This window comes from Mastomys coucha, unplaced genomic scaffold (assembly GCF_008632895.1).
Source record: "Mastomys coucha isolate ucsf_1 unplaced genomic scaffold, UCSF_Mcou_1 pScaffold22, whole genome shotgun sequence".
NCBI lineage: Eukaryota > Metazoa > Chordata > Mammalia > Rodentia > Muridae > Mastomys > Mastomys coucha.
In genome coordinates, this window is record NW_022196905.1 from 146,574,895 (window position 1) to 146,594,716 (window position 19,822).

At 49.8% G+C, this 19,822-nt stretch overlaps 1 protein-coding gene across 9 annotated transcripts in view; it reads left to right on the forward strand.

Moving 5' to 3' along the window:
* Camsap3 (calmodulin regulated spectrin associated protein family member 3) overlaps positions 1–18,929 on the forward strand; it is a 22,421-nt gene extending 3,492 nt beyond the window's left edge. Inside the window, exons 2-19 of one of the 9 annotated variants that reach the window (XM_031338897.1) lie at positions 6,877–7,130; positions 7,728–7,850; positions 7,935–8,030; positions 8,247–8,279; positions 9,422–9,469; positions 9,741–9,879; positions 11,460–11,599; positions 11,697–11,790; positions 11,887–11,944; positions 12,074–12,147; positions 12,938–13,007; positions 13,154–14,576; positions 15,765–15,904; positions 16,004–16,320; positions 17,431–17,530; positions 18,004–18,116; positions 18,209–18,327; positions 18,422–18,929. In XM_031338897.1, the coding sequence (XP_031194757.1) occupies positions 6,877–7,130; positions 7,728–7,850; positions 7,935–8,030; positions 8,247–8,279; positions 9,422–9,469; positions 9,741–9,879; positions 11,460–11,599; positions 11,697–11,790; positions 11,887–11,944; positions 12,074–12,147; positions 12,938–13,007; positions 13,154–14,576; positions 15,765–15,904; positions 16,004–16,320; positions 17,431–17,530; positions 18,004–18,116; positions 18,209–18,327; positions 18,422–18,727 (3,647 nt within the window). In that variant the 3' untranslated portion in view covers positions 18,728–18,929. Of the gene's footprint in view, positions 1–6,876; positions 7,131–7,727; positions 7,851–7,934; positions 8,031–8,246; positions 8,280–9,421; positions 9,470–9,740; positions 9,880–11,459; positions 11,600–11,696; positions 11,791–11,886; positions 11,945–12,073; positions 12,148–12,937; positions 13,008–13,102; positions 14,577–15,764; positions 15,905–16,003; positions 16,321–17,430; positions 17,531–18,003; positions 18,117–18,208; positions 18,328–18,421 lie in introns of all 9 variants that reach the window. The other 8 variants (XM_031338891.1, XM_031338892.1, XM_031338895.1 and 5 more) reach the window with 8 other exon arrangements.
* Positions 18,930–19,822: the final 893 nt, after the last annotated feature.

The following is a 19,822-nucleotide window of genomic DNA, read 5'->3' on the forward strand; positions in this document are numbered from 1 at the left end:
TGCCCCCAGCCCCTCATTTTGGGATCCTAGGAAGGCACTGTACCACTGAGCCACACCTCCAGCCCCTCACTGATTGTGTTGTAGGATTAAACATACAGAATGTTGTGGAATAAATAAATAAATATTTGCTTTGTTATAGAAATGTCCTGTATAGTAGGATTGGGGTTAGCCCCCATGTGGTTACTGAATGCTTATACCTGGTATAATCCAGATCTGGAGGTAATATAAACACTGGTGCAAAGTGTTGTGGTCCATACCAGTCACCTTAATCCGGTGGAGGCAGAGGCAGAAGGATCATGGGTTCAAAGCCAGACCAGGCTGTATATGGAAGCCTCCATCCAAAGAAGACAAAACCAAACCAACATAATACAGGCTGGGGATGTGGCTTCATTGAAAGAGTTCTTTCGGGCTGGTGAGATGGCTCAGTGGGTAAAAGCACTGAGTGCTCTCCCAAAGGTCCTGAGTTCAAATCCCAGCAACCACATGGTGGTTCACAACCACCTGTAATGAGATCTGATGCCCTCCTCTGGTGTGTCTGAAGACAGCTACAGTGTACTTATTTATAATCAACCAATCAATCAATCAATCAATCAATCAATCAGTCTTTGGGCCCTGAGCAGACAGAGCCAACCTGATGGAGCAGAGGTCCTAAATTCAGTTCCCAACAATCACATGAAAGCTGACAACTATCTGTACAACTATGTATACAGTGTTCTCATAAAATAAATAAATCTTTAAAAAAAAAGTAAGCTAGAGTTCTTTCCCAGTATGTAGGAAGCACTGAGTACCATGCCCAGTACGACATAAACTGGGCATGGCAGGGCATACCTCTCACCTTGGTAGTTGGGCGATAGAGGCAGAAAGATCAAAAGTTAAGGTCATCTTCATCTACAGTGAGCATTTGAGGCCAACCTAGGCTACAAAAGGCTTTATTTTAAAAACAAAAACAAAACCACAAATCAAATATTCTGTCTGTCAATGATTTGCTACTCATTATATACGGCGGTGGCTTTAGAACAGGATTGGGCTGAGTAAACTGTCACCAAATTAATAGTCTCTCTGCTTTTAAGTTTTCACTTTTAGTATTTTTTACCCTTTTATTTATTTGATATTTGTTTGTTTGTTTTTTAAGATTTATTTATTTTATGTATATGAGTACACTGTAGGTGTCTTCAGACACAGCAGAAGAGGGCATTGGATTCCATTACAGATGGTTGTGAGCCATCATGTGGTTGCTGGGAGTTGAACTCAGGACTGCTTAACTGCCAAACCATCTCTTATTTTGGGTTTTTGAGACAGGGTTTCTACATATAGCCTTGGCTGTCTTGAATCTAGCTCTGCAGACCTTGAACTCACAGAGACCCACCTGTCTCTGCCTTCCTATGATTGTGTGTGCCATTGCTGGTAAACTTAGTATTTTAGTTTTTTTTTTTATAAATTTCTTATCAAATTTATTTAGTGTGTATCTGTGTGTGTGTGTGTGTGTGTGTGTGTGTGTGTGTAACATGCACATGCTTGTCATGGGTATGTCATGAGGTGTGTTGCAGGGTCAGAAGACAGTTACTTTCAGGGGCCACTTCTCTCCTTCCGCCATGTGGGTACGGGAGATTAAACTCAAGATTTGTTAGGTTTAGTGTCAAGTGCCTTCACTTACTGAGCTATCTCCTTGGTCCTTTTTATTTTGTTTAGATAGCCTAAGCTATATTATATTATAGAGTATATTATAGAGTATAATACTGTCTCAGAACACACTATATAGACCACCTGACATTGAACTTGTCCCTCTGCTCCAGCCTTCCAAATGTTGGGGTTGCCGGCATGAGTTACCTCATCTGGAAATTTTGCCTTTTTTAAATGATCTCACTATACAGCCCAGGGTGGCCTTAAACTCACAAACCTCTTGCCTCTGATTCCCGAGTGTGGCACAATGCCCTGCTGACTATCTCTACGTTGAAGGAAAATGCTACTGACAGTCATGAGTAATGACTAGAACTTTCGTTCAACCCCACACAGTACTACCCTTCATCCTCTCATCCTTAATGTCAATCAAGTGGAAGGACACTGGTGTAGACCAAGTGCTTGATGTACATCTGAGATGAGGGCTATAGGTGCACCTAAGCTGATAGAACGCCTGCCTAGCATGCCCAAGGCCCTGAATTTAATCTCTAGCATGGCATAAACTAGGTGTGGTGGCAGTTAGATGGCTGTAATCCTGGCACTAGTAAGACGGAGGCGGATTGGATGTTGGAGTTCGTCCTTGGCTATGTAGCAAGTTTGAGGCTAGCCTGGGCTACAAGAGGCCCTGTTTCAAAACAAAATGAATCAGAAGTCAGTGAGAAGAGGTTCTAGGTCATTTTTCTTCCTCTGAGAAAGAACTTACATTTTGCTCTTGGGAACAGAAAGTACTCGTGGCTGAGCCTGAGAGGAGACTGGGTATGTGAGAAGGGCCAGAGTGATGCCAGGAGGTTGGATGCAGCGTGGGGCAGGTAAAGGCAGGAAAGATGGTGATTTATCATCACTAGGGTGTAGATTTGGGGAGGGTAGTGGGAGATGCCAGGGTGGAGGAGAGGAGGACACATCCTAGTCTGCGGCAGGAGGCAATCAGATGGCCACACGAGCCTCCACAAGGTGGGGTGGGGCTCGTCCCTTTGGAATAAGATAGCAGGAGGATTCTGGAAGGAGGTACTGGGCATAGAGCCCGGGTGCATTGTGGGCCTGTGGGTGTGTGTTTGGCTGGCTGCTGTTGGCCTTGGGGAGGCTAGGAACAGTAGAACAGAAGCTGGGTCTAGGATGGAAGCCAGGGCCATGAGGTTGAGGCAGGGGGAAGTGATAAGGCAGTGGGGGGCAAGGGGCAGGAGGAGGTGAGGGAAAGGAAAGCCAGGACCTCCAAGACGGAGTTCTCAGCACAAAGGATATGTACTTGCCCCAGAGGGACGGAGCACAGGAGTAAAGGACAAAGACTGTAGATAAAGAGGGAGAAGGGCAAGGGTCATGGGAGATGGGAGAGAAGGGGAAAGGGAGAAGGCTGAGGGGTATTTGTCCCAGAGGGGAACAAAGGGGGAACAAAGGACTGCCTCTGGATTTAGAGAAGACAGATGTGGCCCACAGGCAAATGGTTTATAAGGTAAAGGGGGAAAGCCTGTGTTAAGATGAGGCTTAATTTTAATTAGCCAGGTTAATTAGGGCTGCTACAAGGGGCTTCGGATTGTTGTACTTCAGTACTTTGATAACTGGACCTTGGTAGTCAGCCTAGGAAGAGGAATTAGCCAAATAAAGAAATAGACCTTGGGGGCTAGCTTCAGGAATGTAATCCAGGGGTTTTTAGCAAGGCAGAGAGAATGGGGGAGAAGGGCAAGGCCATGATCGAGCTGGCCGGAGTCCCTTCGGTGAATGCTCATGTGAAATTTTTAAAATTTCATTAAAGAAATGTGTGTGTGGGGGTGTGTGTGTCAATGCTGTGCCTGTTGTGGCACACATATAGAGGTCAGAGGACAACTTTTGGAAGTTGGTTCTCCCCTCCATCATGTGTGGCCTGGGTTCAGGTTTGGAGGGTGGATGACACGTGCCTTTGTTTGCTGAGCCACCTTGGAATCCTTCATCCTTCAAAGAGCAAAGCTAAGGCAGGTAGTTGCACTCAGCTCTTGAGGAGAGCTGTCCTTAGTGGGAGGTCAAGTGTGGATTTGGGGGTGTGGAAGGAGATGTGGCAAGAAGGGGTTTCTGTTAATGATGCCAGGTCCTTATGTCAAGTGGTCTCTTAGGAGCCTGACTATGAAGAATTGTAGGGGGTTGGTCTGGCGCTGCTTGTATTCAAATGCTAAATTCTGTACCCCAAGAGGAACGAATCCTCATGTATAGGAGAACATATTGTGTGAACCTTGTCCCCCAAGTTATCCCTGATTGGTTAATAAAGATGCTGTCTTAGTCAGGGTTTCTATTCCTGCACAAACATCATGACCAAGAAGCAAGTTGGGGAGGAAAGAGTTTATTCAGCTTACACTTCCACACTGCTGTTCATCACCAAAGGAAGTCAGGACTGGAACTCAAGCAGGACAGGAAGCAGGAGCTGATGCAGAGGCCATGGAGGGATGTTCCTTACTGGCTTGCTTCTCCTGGCTTGCTCAGTTTGCTTTCTTAGAGAACCCAGGACTATCAGCCCAGGAATGGCACCACCCACAATGGTCCCTCCCAGCTTGATCACTAATTGAGAAAATGCCTTACAGCTGGATCTCATGGAGGCATTTCCTCAAGGGAGACTCCTTTCTCTGTGATAACTCCAGCCTGTGTCAAGTTTGACACACAAAACCAGCCAGTACAGATGCCTACAGCCTAGGCTGGGCAGAAGAGAAGGGATGGTGGGAAGGTTCCAGGGCTTGGGGTCTGAGGCAAGGACCAGGATGGAGAAGGAGGGGGAAGAAGGAAGAAGTTGCTATGGGGTAGGCGGATCGTGACCTCATCGACATGAGGGCCAGCTGTTGTAATAGGCACGGCCCAGGTGATATCTTGGCGTTATTGACAGAGACGTAGACAAAATAGCTTAGAGGGTTGATATCTGCCTACCTCTAATGCTTTAAGAGTTATTGTAAATATAAAAGCTGCTGTGTCTTTTATTTGGAAACTATATTTTATTTGGTTTAAGTGGGGTAAACCCCCCCAAGTAATATTTACCACAACAAGGTATGAGTGGTCTGGTCTGATGTGCCTTGTTCTACCCTGGAGTCCTTGCTTCAGCACTTCTCTCACCTACGTTCTTTACATACACGTAACAGCTGGGCTGACTGAAACAGGGATTAAGGCAGTCCCTGACCAAGTGATCTTAATTAGTCACCTCTACTCTAACCTTAGGAATTCTTCCTGTTTTTCTCCTCTTTTTAAAAGACACTTTGTTCTTTGACAGTTTCATACACATATGTATACAATGTATTTTTATGCCATCCACTATCAACTTCCTTTCTGACTCTTTTTTTTTCCCCCTCTCCTTTTAAGATAGGGCCTCTCTTTGTAGTCCAGGTTGGCCAGGAAGTTAATGTTCCCCAGATTGGCCTTGAACTTTCAGCAGTTTTCCTGCCTCAGTCTCCCAAGTGCGGAAATTATAGGTGTTACCTGCCACACCTAGCTGGTTCCCCCAACCCCCAGTAATTTTATTATAGTATGTGTGTGAGGGGGGTTGCTTGCTGTGGTGCATGTGTGGAGGTCAGAGGCTAACGCAGTGGAGTTAGTTTTTTCTTCCCACGTTTATGTGGGTTCTGGATTGACCTTTGGGTTGCTACTTACCAGGAAGCACTTTTTCCCACTTGGCCATCCCTCTGTCCTCCCTTTTGATATTTTATTTTTGTGTATATTATAGGGGGGGCAGTATCCAGGCTACGGTGTATATATGAAGGTCAGAGGGTAGCTTGTGGGAGTTGGTTCTTTCCTTCTGCCATGTGGGGTCTTGGTTGTCTGACTTTATGGCAATGTTGAGTCATGTTATTGACCACTTTTTTGTTTTGGTTTGTTTTGGTTTGGTTTTTTAAAAGACAGGGCCTCATGGTAGCCCTGGCTGGCCTCGCTCCCTACTCTTATATACTGCTATTACAGTGATAAATCACACGGGTCACCATACTCAGCTTTTGGTGGGCTTTTTGAATCAGGGTGTCATATCACACACTGGCTTGTTACTGCTTCTAGCCTGGGCTGGTGTGAAGCTCATCCCTTCTCAGTTTCCCAAGGCTAGGATTACAACTGTGCATGCTGGGTCTGGCTCTCTTTTGTAGCCTTCAAGTATGGATTTCCTGGCTGAACTCAGAATTCTCCTAAGCCCCTACTCCTATGCCCTCTGCTTTGATAGTACTCCCAAGGCCTGGCACACACCAAGCTTAGCTCCCTCAGTTTCCTCAAAATATCTGCTCTCTGCATGACTTTGGCATGTATATCCTGTGAGGCAGCCTCACACCCATCCCAGTCACTAAGATGACAGAGGGTATCATCTGCTTAAGACTTGAATTTCAGTTTCAGTCCTGGCACTAGAGACCCATGTAGCCTTAGGAAAGCTGGTCACTTTCCTTCCCTGTACATTTTCTATAAAGTTTGTTCCCATCTGTAAAACAAAGTTTCCAGGGATAAGGATGGTGTTTGATGGTGCTTGAGAAGGATGTGGGAAGCCCTCAGTTCTGTTCCTAGCAGGGTATGTCCTAAACTAGGCATGGCAGTGCATAATTTTAGGACTCTGGAGGTTAATGTGGGGCGATCAGAAATTCAAGGTCATTCTTAGCTATGAGGCAGTTTTGAGGCTAGTTCAGAACACATGAAACTCCACCTCCAAAAGCTAGCCAAATAGGGACAGAGGAGATGAGAAAGCTCAGTGATAATGGGGCTTGCTGGGAAAGCATGAGGGCTTGAGTTCAGGACCTAACATCCAGGGAAAAGAAGAACTGGGCAGACTGTAACCTGAGCTCTGGCGAGGTTAGAGATGCATGGATCCCAGGGGGTGCTCATGGGTCAGCTAGTTCAGCTGGAATGGCAAGGCCAAGGTTTAGTGAGAGACTCTGTCTCAAAACCTCAGCGGATGTGCTCAGCTGTCCAGAGCTCTTGGTACTCACTCTCCTAGAGAACACTGGTCATTTCCTAGCTCCCATGTCTGGTGGCTCACAACTATTTGTAACTCTAGCTTCTGGAGGACTGACTGATATCCACCCTCTTCTGGCCTCTGAGGGTACTTGTATGGCACACATGTGTGTGCATGCATGTACACACATACACACATGGGGCAGGGGAGAGGGGGAGAGAGAGACCCCCTTCCTATTCCAGACCATTCCTTCCTTGGGATCATGTCTTTGTAGAAGGGTGAGCAGATGGGTTATGTGTTAATCTGACCTGCTGTACCCCTCCCCAATGCAGAGCATGTGCCCCCGGAGCTGTGGGAACCCTTCTACACCGACCAGTACGCACAGGAACATGTGAAGCCCCCAGTGACTCGGCTGCTGCTCTCTGCAGAACTCTACTGCCGGGCCTGGCGCCAGGCACTGCCACAGCTCGAGCCATCCTCCAGCCCCTCTGCACTGCTGGCCTTGTTGGCAAGGAGGGGCACGGTGCCCTCGCTGCCTGAGCACCCAGTGCGCGAGGCTGACCTGAAACACCAGCCGATTCTCATGGTAGGCTCTGCTCCTGGCCTGTGAGGCCTTGCCTACCAGGCTTGGCTCCTCCTAACAGTTGCCATCCTCTAACAGTCCTCAGTGCTGAAAAGTTTCTAGCTCTGTGCCTGAACCTCCCTTCAGGCTCCACCCACTAATCCTGGTTACACCCACCAAGCGGTTCCTCTAGCCATGCCCTCAAGCCCAACCCATTAGGTGTAGCTCCTCCAACCAGTTTTAGCTCCTCCCACAATGCTTAGCTCCCCTTATCAAGCCTACCTCCCTTTTCCAAGCCTAGCTTTTCCATCACACTGAGTTCTGTAGATCATACCTAGCTCCACCCTCAAGTTCCTATACCCTTCCACTCCTCAGGCTCTTCCAGTTCTGCCCTTGGTTTCTCTAGATGTGCTACATTATTGTAAATCCTGGTGTTTTAGCTTCAAAACCTAGCCCATGTGTGGCCTCTTTCATAACTCTATCTTTCAAGGTCCCATCCAGCAGTCCCTGGCCCCATCGCCATTCCCTGGCCCCACTCCTCCCACTTCTCTGGGACTGGAGGTGTAAGGGTAGCTCCCTGCCTGGCCTTCTGGTCTCATCTTCCAGCTTTTGCCCCAACAGGGAGCCCACCTAGCTGTCATCGATGCTCTCATGGTCGCCTTCTCATTTGAGTGGACAAAGACACTGCCTGGTCCCTTGGCTCTGAGCAGCTTGGAGCATAAACTCCTTTTCTGGGTAGACACAGTAAGTAGGGTGGGGCCAGGCCACCATGAGTGGAGACAGTGGCGTTAGCCAAGTGACCAGGCACTGACTTCTCTCTGACCCTAGACTGTTCGGCGGCTGCAGGAGAAGACGGAACAAGAAGCAGCCCAGCGTGCATCTCCTGTAGCCCCTCTGGATGGGGCTTCTCCTGCCCAGCCCTCGGTGAGGCTAGGACAAGGGATGGATGGAAGGGAGGAAAGATAGGTGGATAGATGAATGAATGGATGATTGTGAGGCTTGTGGGAAGGGATGGGCTGCACCTCCTGGCCATTGCTGAGATTGAGGGTGGGCCTGGAGGTGACTCTCTTTTCCTCTTTTTCTCTGCACTTCTTATTGCACCGGCCCCTGCTGTCCCCTTCTCTGTCCCTCTGGCAATAGTGCCCCACACGCTGGTACTGGAAGCTGGTTCCTGTAAGTGAGGCTGTCTGTTTTGTTTCGTCTGCCTGTCCTGCTTGTTTCTGTCTTGTTTGTGTCATTGCTGCTTGATAGCCTGCATCCTCCCCCACCCCCAGCTGTGAGCAATGGAGGTAGCACTCCAGCCCTGGGGACTGAGAGAACTCTTTGGAACCTGAGAGGGGGTTGGGGGATCTCTGTCATTAGCAGAGGTAGAGCTGGGCATGCTTGTGCATGTCTGTAATCCCAACCTTTGGGAAGCTGAGGCAGGAGGATTGCAATTTCAGGCCAGCCTAGGGTCTATCTGGAGACCCCATCTTAAATGAACCACAGCTCCAGAGGATCTAGCACCCTCTTCTGGCCTCCATGGGCACTATATGCATATGCACATACCCCATATATAGACACACACACACACATATATGTATGTATATATATATATATATATATATACATATATATATATATATATATACACACACACACACACACATATACAATAAAAATAAATCTTAAAACAAACAAAAAAACAAAAAAAGCCCAAACCAGAAAGTAGATGAGCTTTTCATTAACTAAGAAGGCAGGCCCCTGAGCCTGTTCTGAGCTTGAGAAGAGGGAGCCCCCTTGCACCAGGTACATAGGCAGTGACCTCAAATTACAGATATGTGGAAGGAATCTTCCTGGTCACGAGGAAGATCCTCAGCTTCCCTAATTGGGTAGAATTTTGAGGTTTAAAAGACTTTAAATTCTCTCTCTTCCCCTAATTAGCTGTATGATCTTACACCATGGTCTAAACTTCTCCTTGGTTCATATAATTTATTCCTGCAGTGTGTAAACAAAGGGACAATGTGGACTGGATAGGGGTCCCCACCTTTGCTCACTGCTTCTCCCTACCTGGGGTCTGGGTTGGGGGGTGGATTTGTCTGCCTACCTGCTTCTTTTGCATCCTCTCCCTAAGCCAGGGCCTGGGCTTGTCATGGGAGGCTGCTTTTGTGGGGTTCTTCAGGGCTGGGAGGAGCTGGGGTCCCCGAAGCCGGCCAGAGTATGATTAGGGAGCTAGTTGGCCAAGGCTCAGGACAGGGGTCAGTACTCCTCCTTTCCCCAGAGGGGGCTTTGGGGGCCCAGCAGGTCTTGCTGACGGCCGCTCCTTCCCCCCCCAGCACGCAATTGCCTTCTGTTTGAAGGAGTCGGGGAACAAACCCCCTATGGTAATGTATCCCCCTTCCCCAGGGTCTCAGGAGGCCCTGTCCCTAGCCCCTGCTGCTGGCCTGGCTGCTCGCAGACAAGTCTTCTGCCTCTTGCTCTGTCCCTCTCTTGCTCCAGGCTGGCCCTCCCTCCCCTCCCATTCTGGCTCTGGGGATCCTGAGCTTCCCACCCCATTCATGGCAGAAATCCCAGTTTTCCCTATTCTAGCCTGCATGACTGCCAACCTGGATATGGCCAGCTTGACTACTAACCTCACTCTGTTCCTGTCCACAGATTCGATACCGCAAGGACCGTGCCATTGCCCGAAGGGCCCCCTGCTTTCCAAATGTGACTACCCTTCAGGACCTGGCCAGTGGGGCAGCACTGGCTGCCACCATCCACTGCTATTGTCCCCAGCTATTACGACTTGAGGGTGAGTAGTGGATAAGCCAGACCTGATTCTGGGAAGGCATCTCCAGTCTGCAAGATCAGTATGATTCAGTATTGAGCTAAGGTCTTATATGGCCTAGGTCAGCCTTGACCTCAGTTAGAACCTCTCTGAGTGCTGAGATGACAAGTGTGTACCATCATGTCTGATTGAGGCAGTGTGGGGAATAGAACCCAGTGCTCATGAATGCTAGGCAAGCACTCTACCAACTCGGCCACATCCCCAGTCCCTGAATTCTGGTTCTAGAATCAGAATATTCAGGTTTGCATCTCTCTTCTCCCTAAGTTAGCTCTGTGGCCACATACAAGTGTCTAAACCTCTCTGAGCTTTATAGAGTTCATGCTTGCTGAAGGTCATGGTCCAAATTCCACTTTAGGTATCCGGAAACAGAGGCAGACTCTTGACTTTCTAAGACAGTGTAACATTTTCATTGAAGAAAAGAAATAACAGATTCATCTAGAAGTATCTTTTGGGTCAAATGGAGTGCTCCAAGGGCAAAGGTTGGCTAAGAAAAGAAGGTTGTTACTGTTTTGAGACAGAGTTGCTCTGTAACCCAGGCTGGCCTCAAACTCCCTGTCTTCCTGCCTGAGGCCTCCCGTATGCTGGGATTACAGGTATGTGCTACTATGTATCTGCCTAGGAAAAAGGTTTCCTTTGTTTTTGTTGTTGTTGTTGCTTGCTTGTTTGTTTAATTGAGACAGAATCTCATGTAGCCCAGGCTGGCCTCAAACTTACTATATATATACTTGTATATGTATGTATGTATCTCAAAGGATAGTCTTGAACTCCTAATACTCTTGCCTCTACCTTTTAAGTATTGAGATTACAGTCATGTACCCTCAGGTCAAATTTATGGGATATTGGGAACAGAACCCAGGCTTTGTATATTATATTATAGGCAAGCACTCTTCTAACTGTCCTATATTACCAGCCCTTATTTGGTTTTTGTTTTTAAGATTTAGTTTTAAAAATATGTATATATGTGTGTGGGTCTGTGCATATTTGAGTACAGGTGAGTTTGGAGTCTCTAAAAAGGTTTTAGATCCCCTGTAGCTGGGAATTAAACTCAAGTCATCTGCAAGAGCAGTATATGCTTTTAACTGCCAAGTCATCTCTCCAGGAAAAGGATTTTGAGGAAGTTGGCTGCAAAAACATGATGACCTGAGTTTGGGTTCTTAGCTCCATGTAAAGATCTCTGTACATCAGTGAGTGCTTATAATGTCAGGGCCAGGGAGGTGGAGACAGAGGGATTCTGGGGACTTGTTGGCCAACTAGTAGAATCAGCAAGCACCAGTTTCAGTGAGAGAACCTATTTTGGAATCTAAGGTAGAGAGCACATAAGAAGGAAGACACCCACTGTTGACCTCTGATCTGCAGACATGTACACACACATGTACAGATATAGAGGACAAGAAAAAAACAACTCTTACGTTAAGTCTTAGAGGGTCAACACATTGTAGTATGCACCTTTCAAAAGGTACAAGACTTGGCTCCAAGGAGGGCTTCCTGGGAACTCCCATCTTCCTTTCCATTGAGTTGGAGACCCATATATTCTGTTTCCACAGAGGTGTGCCTCAAGGACCCCATGTCTGTGGCAGACAGTCTATACAACCTCCAGCTGGTGCAAGACTTCTGTGCCTCCCATCTTCCTCGAGGTTGCCCCTTGTCCCTTGAAGACTTGCTGTATGTCCCACCACCCCTGAAGGTAACGCTATCTTGGTGGTGTTGGTGTGAGACTCAGGGCCTGAGGTCCATATCCAGGGCTGTTCCACCAGTCAGCTGATGTTCCCTCTGGCCTGCAGGTCAATCTGGTGGTGCTGTTGGCTGAGATGTATATGTGCTTTGAGGTTCTGAAGCCTGATTTTGTGCAGGCCAAAGACTTGCCTGATGGACATGGTGAGCCCTTGGGGACTTGGACTTGCCTTGGGGTCTAGAAGAGGGAAGAGGGCAAAGGAATCCTGCCCTGCCTGACCTCTTTCTTTGTGCACCTAGTAGCTGTCTCCCCCCGGAATACCGAGACTGTACCATCTCAGAGCAACAGTGGCAGCAGGTATGGGTCCCTGTTGGAGTAGAGTTCCTCCTTCATGGGGCTTCTTCCTGCCCACCTGGATGCAGGGGCAGGGCTGGGGATACCTGTGAGAGGTGACTGAAGGTTGATGTGTATCTATCTGTTTGGCAGTTCGCCTGTCTTCAACTTCCGTCACCCGCTACTGTCACCTGGTGGTCCCCAGTCCCCACTCCGAGGATCCACAGGTGAAGAGAGAATGTGGCTTCTATTACCAGGAAACTTCAATTCCAAGAGTATCCCAGCTGACTTCATGTTGAGTCCTCCAGTGGCCCTCACTGGGTCTTTCTGACTTCCTTTATGGCTAGGCTTTGAGACCCCTTGCATCAGCCAGGTGTGGTGGTGGATATCTTTAATCCTAGAACTAAGGAGGCAGAGATTGGCAGTTCTCTGTGAGTTGGAGGCCAACCTGGGCTACATAGAGTTCCAGTTCAGCCAGGATTACACAATGAGACCCAGTCTCAACAAAACAAAACAAAGAAGACTCCTTGCATGATATCAATAGCATTAATTGTTAATATTTGGTTCATTTTACTTTTTTAAATTCTATTTATCATTCTTATATGTGTGGCAGCACATTTGCCTTAATGCATGTATAGAAGTCCAGAGAGGACAACTTGAAGAAATTAGTTCTCTCTGGTCACCATGTAGGTTCCCCAGTATTGAACTCAGTTCATCAGACTTGGAGGCAAGTGCTTTCAACCTGCTGAGCCAGGTCATTGGTCCAAAAGAAACTGCAAACTGTATTTCACAATACTAGCAATTGAACCCAAGGCCTCACATATGCTAGGCAAGTAGTGCATCGCTGAGCCATCCCAGAAGTTCCAGCCAGCCATTTCTGGAAACCTAGCACAGCCAGACCCATAAGGACCCATCAGTGACTCACTTGATGACATTGTAGAGGCTGTCCCAGACACCAGCCAACCCCCAGATCAGTGGCTTCCCCCTTCACAGTGACCATTTACTATCCCTCCACAGGCTCCCTGAAGTCTTCCCCATCAATGTCTCACATGGAGGCTCTTGGCAAAGCCTGGAACCGTCAGCTTAGGTGAGTGCATCATCGGGGCCCTGTGGCCTTGGAAGAGGGATCAGGGCATGGCAGAGGCCTGTCCCAGGGGCTGACCCCTCCCTCTGGCCGCCCAGCCGTCCCCTCTCCCAGGCTGTGTCGTTCAGCACTCCCTTTGGCCTGGACAGCGATGTGGATGTCGTCATGGGAGATCCTGTCCTGCTTCGCTCCGTCAGTTCAGATAGTCTGGGTCCCCCACGTCCAGTGGCGACATCATCCCGGAACTCTGCTCAGCCACCCCCAGAATCTGGAGACCTACCCACGATTGAAGAGGCCCTGCAGATCATCCACAGTGCTGAGCCCCGACTGCTCCCTGATGGGGCTGCTGATGGTAGCTTCTACCTCCATTCTCCTGAGGGTCTCTCCAAACCACCACTGGCCTCCCCCTACCCTCCCGAAGGAGCCTCAAAGCCACTGTCTGATGGGCTCAACAAGGCGCCCATCTATATATCACACCCTGAGAACCCTTCAAAATCATCTCCCTGCTCAGCAGGAGAGATGCTGAAACCACCACCCCCATCTGAGGGATCCCCAAAAGCTGTGGCTTCATCCCCAGCAGCCAACAACTCCGAAGTGAAGATGACCAGTTTTGCTGAACGCAAGAAACAGCTGGTAAAGGCTGAGGCTGAATCAGGAATGGGGTCTCCAACATCCACTCCCGTAGCACCTGAGGCCTTGAGCTCAGAGATGAGTGAGCTGGGAGCCAGGCTGGAGGAGAAGCGCCGAGCCATAGAGGCACAGAAGCGACGCATTGAGGCCATCTTTGCCAAGCATAGGCAGAGACTGGGCAAGAGTGCTTTCCTGCAGGTGCAGCCTCGGGAGGCTGCAGGGGAGGCCGAGGAGGAAGCTGAGCTGGGCTCAGTTCCTGGTGGGGAACGGCCAGCAGGTGAGGGCCAGGGTGAGCCATCCTCACGGCATAAGTCAGTCACCTTCTCTCCAGATCTGGGTCCAGTGCCCCCAGAGGGACTTGGGGATTACAATCGAGCAGTCAGTAAACTGAGTGCTGCTTTGAGCTCTCTGCAGCGGGACATGCAGAGGCTCACGGACCAGCAACAGCGGCTTCTAGCCCCTCCAGAAGCTCCTGGACCTGCCCCACCACCTGCAGCCTGGGTTATTCCTGGACCTGCCACTGGGCCTAAAGCAGCATCCCCTAGCCCTGCCCGTCGTGCCCCAGCTGCCCGACGCAGCCCAGGGCCAGGCCCTAGCCCAACACCCCGTAGTCCAAAACATGCAAGGCCTGCAGAGCTGAAGCTTGCACCTTTGACAAGGGTACTCACACCACCCCATGATGTAGACAGCCTCCCTCACCTACGCAAGTTTTCACCCAGCCAGGTGCCTGTACAGACTCGCTCCTCTATCCTCCTGTCGGAGGGGACACCTCCTGAGGAGCCCACCACCAAGCCTGCCCTCATTGAGATCCCTCTAGCCAGCCTGGGGGAGCCTGCTGCTGATGAGGAAGGAGATGGGAGCCCCCCTGGGGCTGAGGATTCCTTAGAGGAAGAGGCATCTTCTGAGGGAGAGCCCCGATCAGGGCTTGGATTCTTTTATAAGGTGAGTCACCATGTCAGGTCAGAGAGAAAAGGTGAGCCAATAGGTACATGTATGAATGGATGGGTAATGGCATCCTAGGGGGTTAATAAAGGAGATGGGAGGTGGTGGATAGAGCTTTACTGATGAGTGTGTAAATGAACATATATTGGCTGATGGATGGATAGCTGGCTGACTAGGCAGTGGCTGGCTTGCTGGCTTTCTTGGATAGACGGATGGATGGGTGGGTGGTTTGGAAGGGTGGTTAGATGGGTGGATAAGTTAAATGGGTGAGTGAGTGGTAGGTATGTGATTAGTTTGGCTAGGTGGATGGAAAGGTAGGTGGATAGGCTGGATGAGTGATGGGTAGATAGGTTGAAAGGAAAGGTGGATAGGTGGTTGATTAGATGGATGGAAGGTGGATTGATATGTGGGTAGGCGGGTGAAGTAGATAGAAGGGAAGATTAATTGGTAGACAGACAAGTAGTCATTGGGCATATGGATGGGTGAGTAGGTGATAGGATGGACAGGTGTGGGTGGGGGGATAAACAGGGCTAGGGTGATCCTCTTTCCTGATCTATCCTCCATCTTCATGCCACTTGCATCCTGGGCCACTATGTATGGTGTTGTAATTCAACAGTGCACACTCTGCTCCTGTTGGTCATTACTACTCCAAGCCCAGTTTTTTGTTTGTTTTTCCTGAGCAGTGGGGATTTTGACTGCTCTCTTTTGCCCTGAGGACCAAAAGCCTGTCTACTGCTTTGGGCTCTGCTTCCTTATGACTAACTTGTATCATTTTCCCCAGCTCAGTGTCCCAGCTATATTGCTTTGTTCTGGCCTCAAGCCATTTGAACTTTCTAACCCATCTGTCTGCAAAGTTCCCCTTACTTCTCTCCAATTAAGTAAGCCCCTCTCATCCCTAGGCTAGGAGTACTTCTAAGAAGACCCCAGAATAGGATAGACTGCAGTGCAGCTTGGCAGCACTTCGAGCATATTTATAGCATTAAAGGTCTGTGCGTCACTTGCTAGTGTTTCTCCTTTGGGTCAAGTGCGTTGTGTATACAGCTTCCAGGGCTGTGCATAAAGTCATCACCAACTAAGTACTCCAAGGATTTTAGAAAGGTCAGGAGAGCCACAGGCTCGGTCAGTGCTAAAAATCAGACTCCAGCTGTAGCAGAGAGTGGCCAGCTAAACTCCCATGACATCCTCCAGGACGAAGACAAGCCTGAGGATGAGATGGCTCAAAAGCGAGCTAGCCTGCTGGAGCGGCAGCAGAGGAGGGTAGAGGAGGCCCGGCGGCGCAAACAGTGGCAGGAGGCAGAGAAGGAGCAGAAACGGGAGGAGGCCGCCAGGTGAGGCTAGAGCTGGAATGAGGGGATCCTGGCCTTTAATATTGCTGTCCCAGTGCCCCTGTAGTCTATTCTGCTTGCTCCCTTTTGTCTAATCTGCAGGCTGGCTCAGGAGGAGGCTCCAGGCTTGGTCTCTACAGCCCCTGTAGCCTCTGCTGCTCCAATGGCCACCCTGGCTCCTGCCAGCAGAGCCATGGCCCCAGCTGAGGAGGAGGTTGGCCCCCGGCGGGGGGACTTCACAAGACTTGAGTATGAACGCCGGGCACAACTGAAGCTGATGGATGACCTTGATAAGGTGCTACGGCCCCGGGCCTCAGGGACCGGGGGACCAGGGCGGGGCGGGCGCAGGGCCACCCGGCCACGCTCTGGTTGCTGTGATGACTCGGCCTTGGCACGAAGCCCAGCCCGCGGCCTGCTGGGTGAGGACCCTGTTAGGCCCTGTGGTTTTGGAGAAAAGGGAGCATCTGGTGGGATGCAGTGATGGGGCAGGATTTCCAGTGTGGTGGTGGTGGGGGTACCTTCCTTCCTTGGCTGGATAGTGAGGAACCCCTTGGATGTTTGAGGATGCTACTAAACAATGCTCCCTTCCCTGCAGGTATGTGGATAGGAATGTGAAGCTCAGGGCTAGGTTTGTCCAGAATGGATGAGGCCCTGGGTTAAATCCCCAGCACTGTAGAAGAAAAATTGCTATATTAAGGCAGACATGTTGGCACATGCCTATCATTGCGATACTCAGGACTCTGAAGCAGGAGGATTTTGAGTTTGATCCTAATCTAGCTATTGAGCAGCTTCTCAGCCATTTAGGCTTACACACTGAAGTCCTGTGCTAAACACTGAAATTAAGGGACACACAAACACATGAAAAGGTTCTGAGTGGTAGTGGTGGCTGTTGGTAGAGTACTTGCCTAGCATACAGGAAACTGCAGGTTCCATCCCCAGAATTAACCAGGAACGGCATTATCCGCCTATAATCCCGGCACTGAGAAGGAGAGAATGGAGATTTGGGAATTCAAGATCATCCTCAGCAAATAGGAAGTTTAAGGCCAAGCTGGGCTATAGACGACCCATCTTTAAAAAGTAAAAGGGCAGTGGTGGTGCACGCCTTTAATCCCAGCACTTGGGAGGCAGAGGCAGGTGGATTTCTGAGTTCGAGGCCAGCCTGGTCTACAAAGTGAGCTCCAGGACAGCCAGGGCTATACAGAGAAACCCTGTCTCGAAAAAACAAAACAAAACAAACAAACAAACAAAAAAGTAAAAGCCAGGCTGGAGAGATGGCTCAGTGGTTAAGAGCACCTATTGCTCTTCCAGAGGTCCTGAGTTCAATTCCTAGCAACTACATGTGACTGACTCACAACCACTTATAATGGGATCTAGTGCCCTCTTCTGCTGTGTCTGCAGACAGCTACAGTGTACTCATACAAATAAAACAAATACATATTAGCAAGCAAACACAAAAGGTTGGAAGGGTGTCGGGAATGCCCCATGGGCATTAATCATAGGGATAACTGACTTGTACTATCTCTTCCTAGGTTCACGGCTCAGCAAGGTCTATTCCCAGTCCACGCTATCCCTGTCTACGGTGGCCAATGAGGCTCCCAATAATCTTGGTGTGAAGAGGCCAACCTCTCGGTGAGACTCTTGGAACTTCTTTTTTTCTCTTTTTCTTTTTCAAGACAGGGTTTCTCTGTGTAGCCCTGGCTGTCCTGGAACTCCTCGAACTCAGAGATCTGCCTACCTCTGCCTCCCAAGTGCTGGGATTAAAGGCGTGCGCCACCACTGTCCAGCATCTTGGAGCTTCTTATCATGCATAGCTATCTGGAGCCTAGAGTAGGATCTGGCTGGATTGCTGGAATGTATAGATGGAAGGAAGCACAAGAACACAGATCGGATTTGAGGGAAACTAACTCAAGTCTGGAGAATATGCTCACATGCAATGTAGGTGTAAGGTTGAGCATATGGGACAGCATTGTATGGACTTGTGGGAGTACACAATATACATGTACCTCTCTGCAGAGTACTGGGCTTGCCTCTTCCATGATCCTTTTGTAGCCTAGAAGGCTTTACACTACTGACCCCACCTTCACCCCTCCCCTCCTCTGCAGGGCCCCTTCTCCATCAGGCCTCATGTCTCCAAGCCGCCTGCCTGGCAGTCGAGAGCGTGACTGGGAGAATGGAAGTAATGCTTCCTCCCCAGCATCAGTACCTGAGTACACAGGTAAGTGAGGCTTGGTAATGTGAGAAGCTACATGCTCTCTACCTGCCTTTCCCCAACCTATACCCAGGCTCTGCTGACTGACTGCCCTCTAGGTCCCCGGCTATACAAAGAACCCAGCGCCAAGTCTAACAAGTTTATCATCCACAATGCCTTGTCACACTGCTGCCTGGCAGGCAAGGTGAATGAGCCTCAGAAGAACAGAATTCTAGAGGTGAGCCCCACACCTGTTTTAAATGTGTAGGACTGTCAGGTAGGGCAGTGGTCCAGCCTGACCAGCTGACCAGCTTCTTGCCTCCATCCCTCAGGAAATCGAGAAAAGCAAGGCCAACCACTTCCTGATCCTCTTTCGGGACTCAAGCTGCCAGTTCCGGGCTCTCTACACTCTGTCCGGGGAGACAGAGGAGCTGTCGAGGCTGGCAGGCTACGGGCCTCGTACTGTCACCCCTGCCATGGTCGAAGGCATCTATAAGTACAACTCGGACCGCAAACGGTTCACCCAGATCCCTGCCAAGACCATGTCTATGAGTGTGGATGCCTTCACTATCCAGGGACACCTTTGGCAAAGCAAGAAGCCCACTACACCCAAGAAGGGCAGCGGCACCCCCAAATAGCGCCCACTCTGGGCAGTGCACTGCGCTCTTGGAGGACAATGCATTGGTTATTCCTGGGTCCCGTCTGGTCATGCTGTGGGGGGCTGAGCTGGGAGCTTCAGTGACTCAGGGCTCAGCTCAGTCCCCTTGTCTGTCCTCCACTTTCTTGAATAAAATAATTGAAAAGAGAAGCTGAGACCTGGTGTCTCCTCCCTAAGCTTGACCGAGTTTATGTCTTGTGTTCTTATAAGCTCCACCTTGTCTTCTCTGCCCTTTTGCTGGCCCTGTGGTAGCTTCTGCCAAGGTCTATGGTGACCTTCTTGTTGACACTCCCTCCCCTAGATGTTCTCAGCCACTTGAACTGACCTGGCAAGAGATTCCAGACCAGCCTCTCCTCTGCTGGGCCTCCCCCACCCCCCACATTTTCCTCCTCCGTGTGGTTGCATTTGGTGTGCAGCCAACTTCTAACCTGATCTCTGTTTCCTGTTGCCAACCTGCCTTCATTTCTGGGCTCAGTTAGTCTCTGAGCTGGGGATTCTGTGTCCTTCTTCAGAGTCCCTTATCAGAGGATCTAGTTGCCACTGTAGGTGCAGAGTTGAGATGTAAGGCTCACTACAGCCTTGGTTCCCAGATACTGTCAAGTCATATAGGACTCACCCCTAAAGCCACCCCTCCAACTATCCCATGGTCCAAGCCAACAGCCTGTCTCCAACTGCGCCCTGCTCACATGGCAGCCTGCGTGACTGGCTCAAAACACAAATCTGATTATGTCTCCTGATGCCAAAAGCCCCTTAATGGTCCCCACTAATGGCTTCTCAGAGCTTAAGCCGTAAGGGCTCCACCCTAGATGTGGTCTGTGTAGTACCAGGCCTGGTGTCTGGCCTTTAGCCAGAGATACAAGCACCTTGCTAGTAGATCAACAGGGCCTATGACTACGTGGAGGCACATGGGTTTGTGAAGTACTAGAGCTGTGACACTCATGTCAGTAAGGCCAGGTGCCCCGCGGTGTGGGCCTCAAGGAGGCCTCTGACTGGGCAAGCCTGACAAGAGACCTGGGGTGGGGCAGGGGAACTGGCCATGCAGCGTCCAGAACTGGCTCTGCAGGGTGAGGGCAGG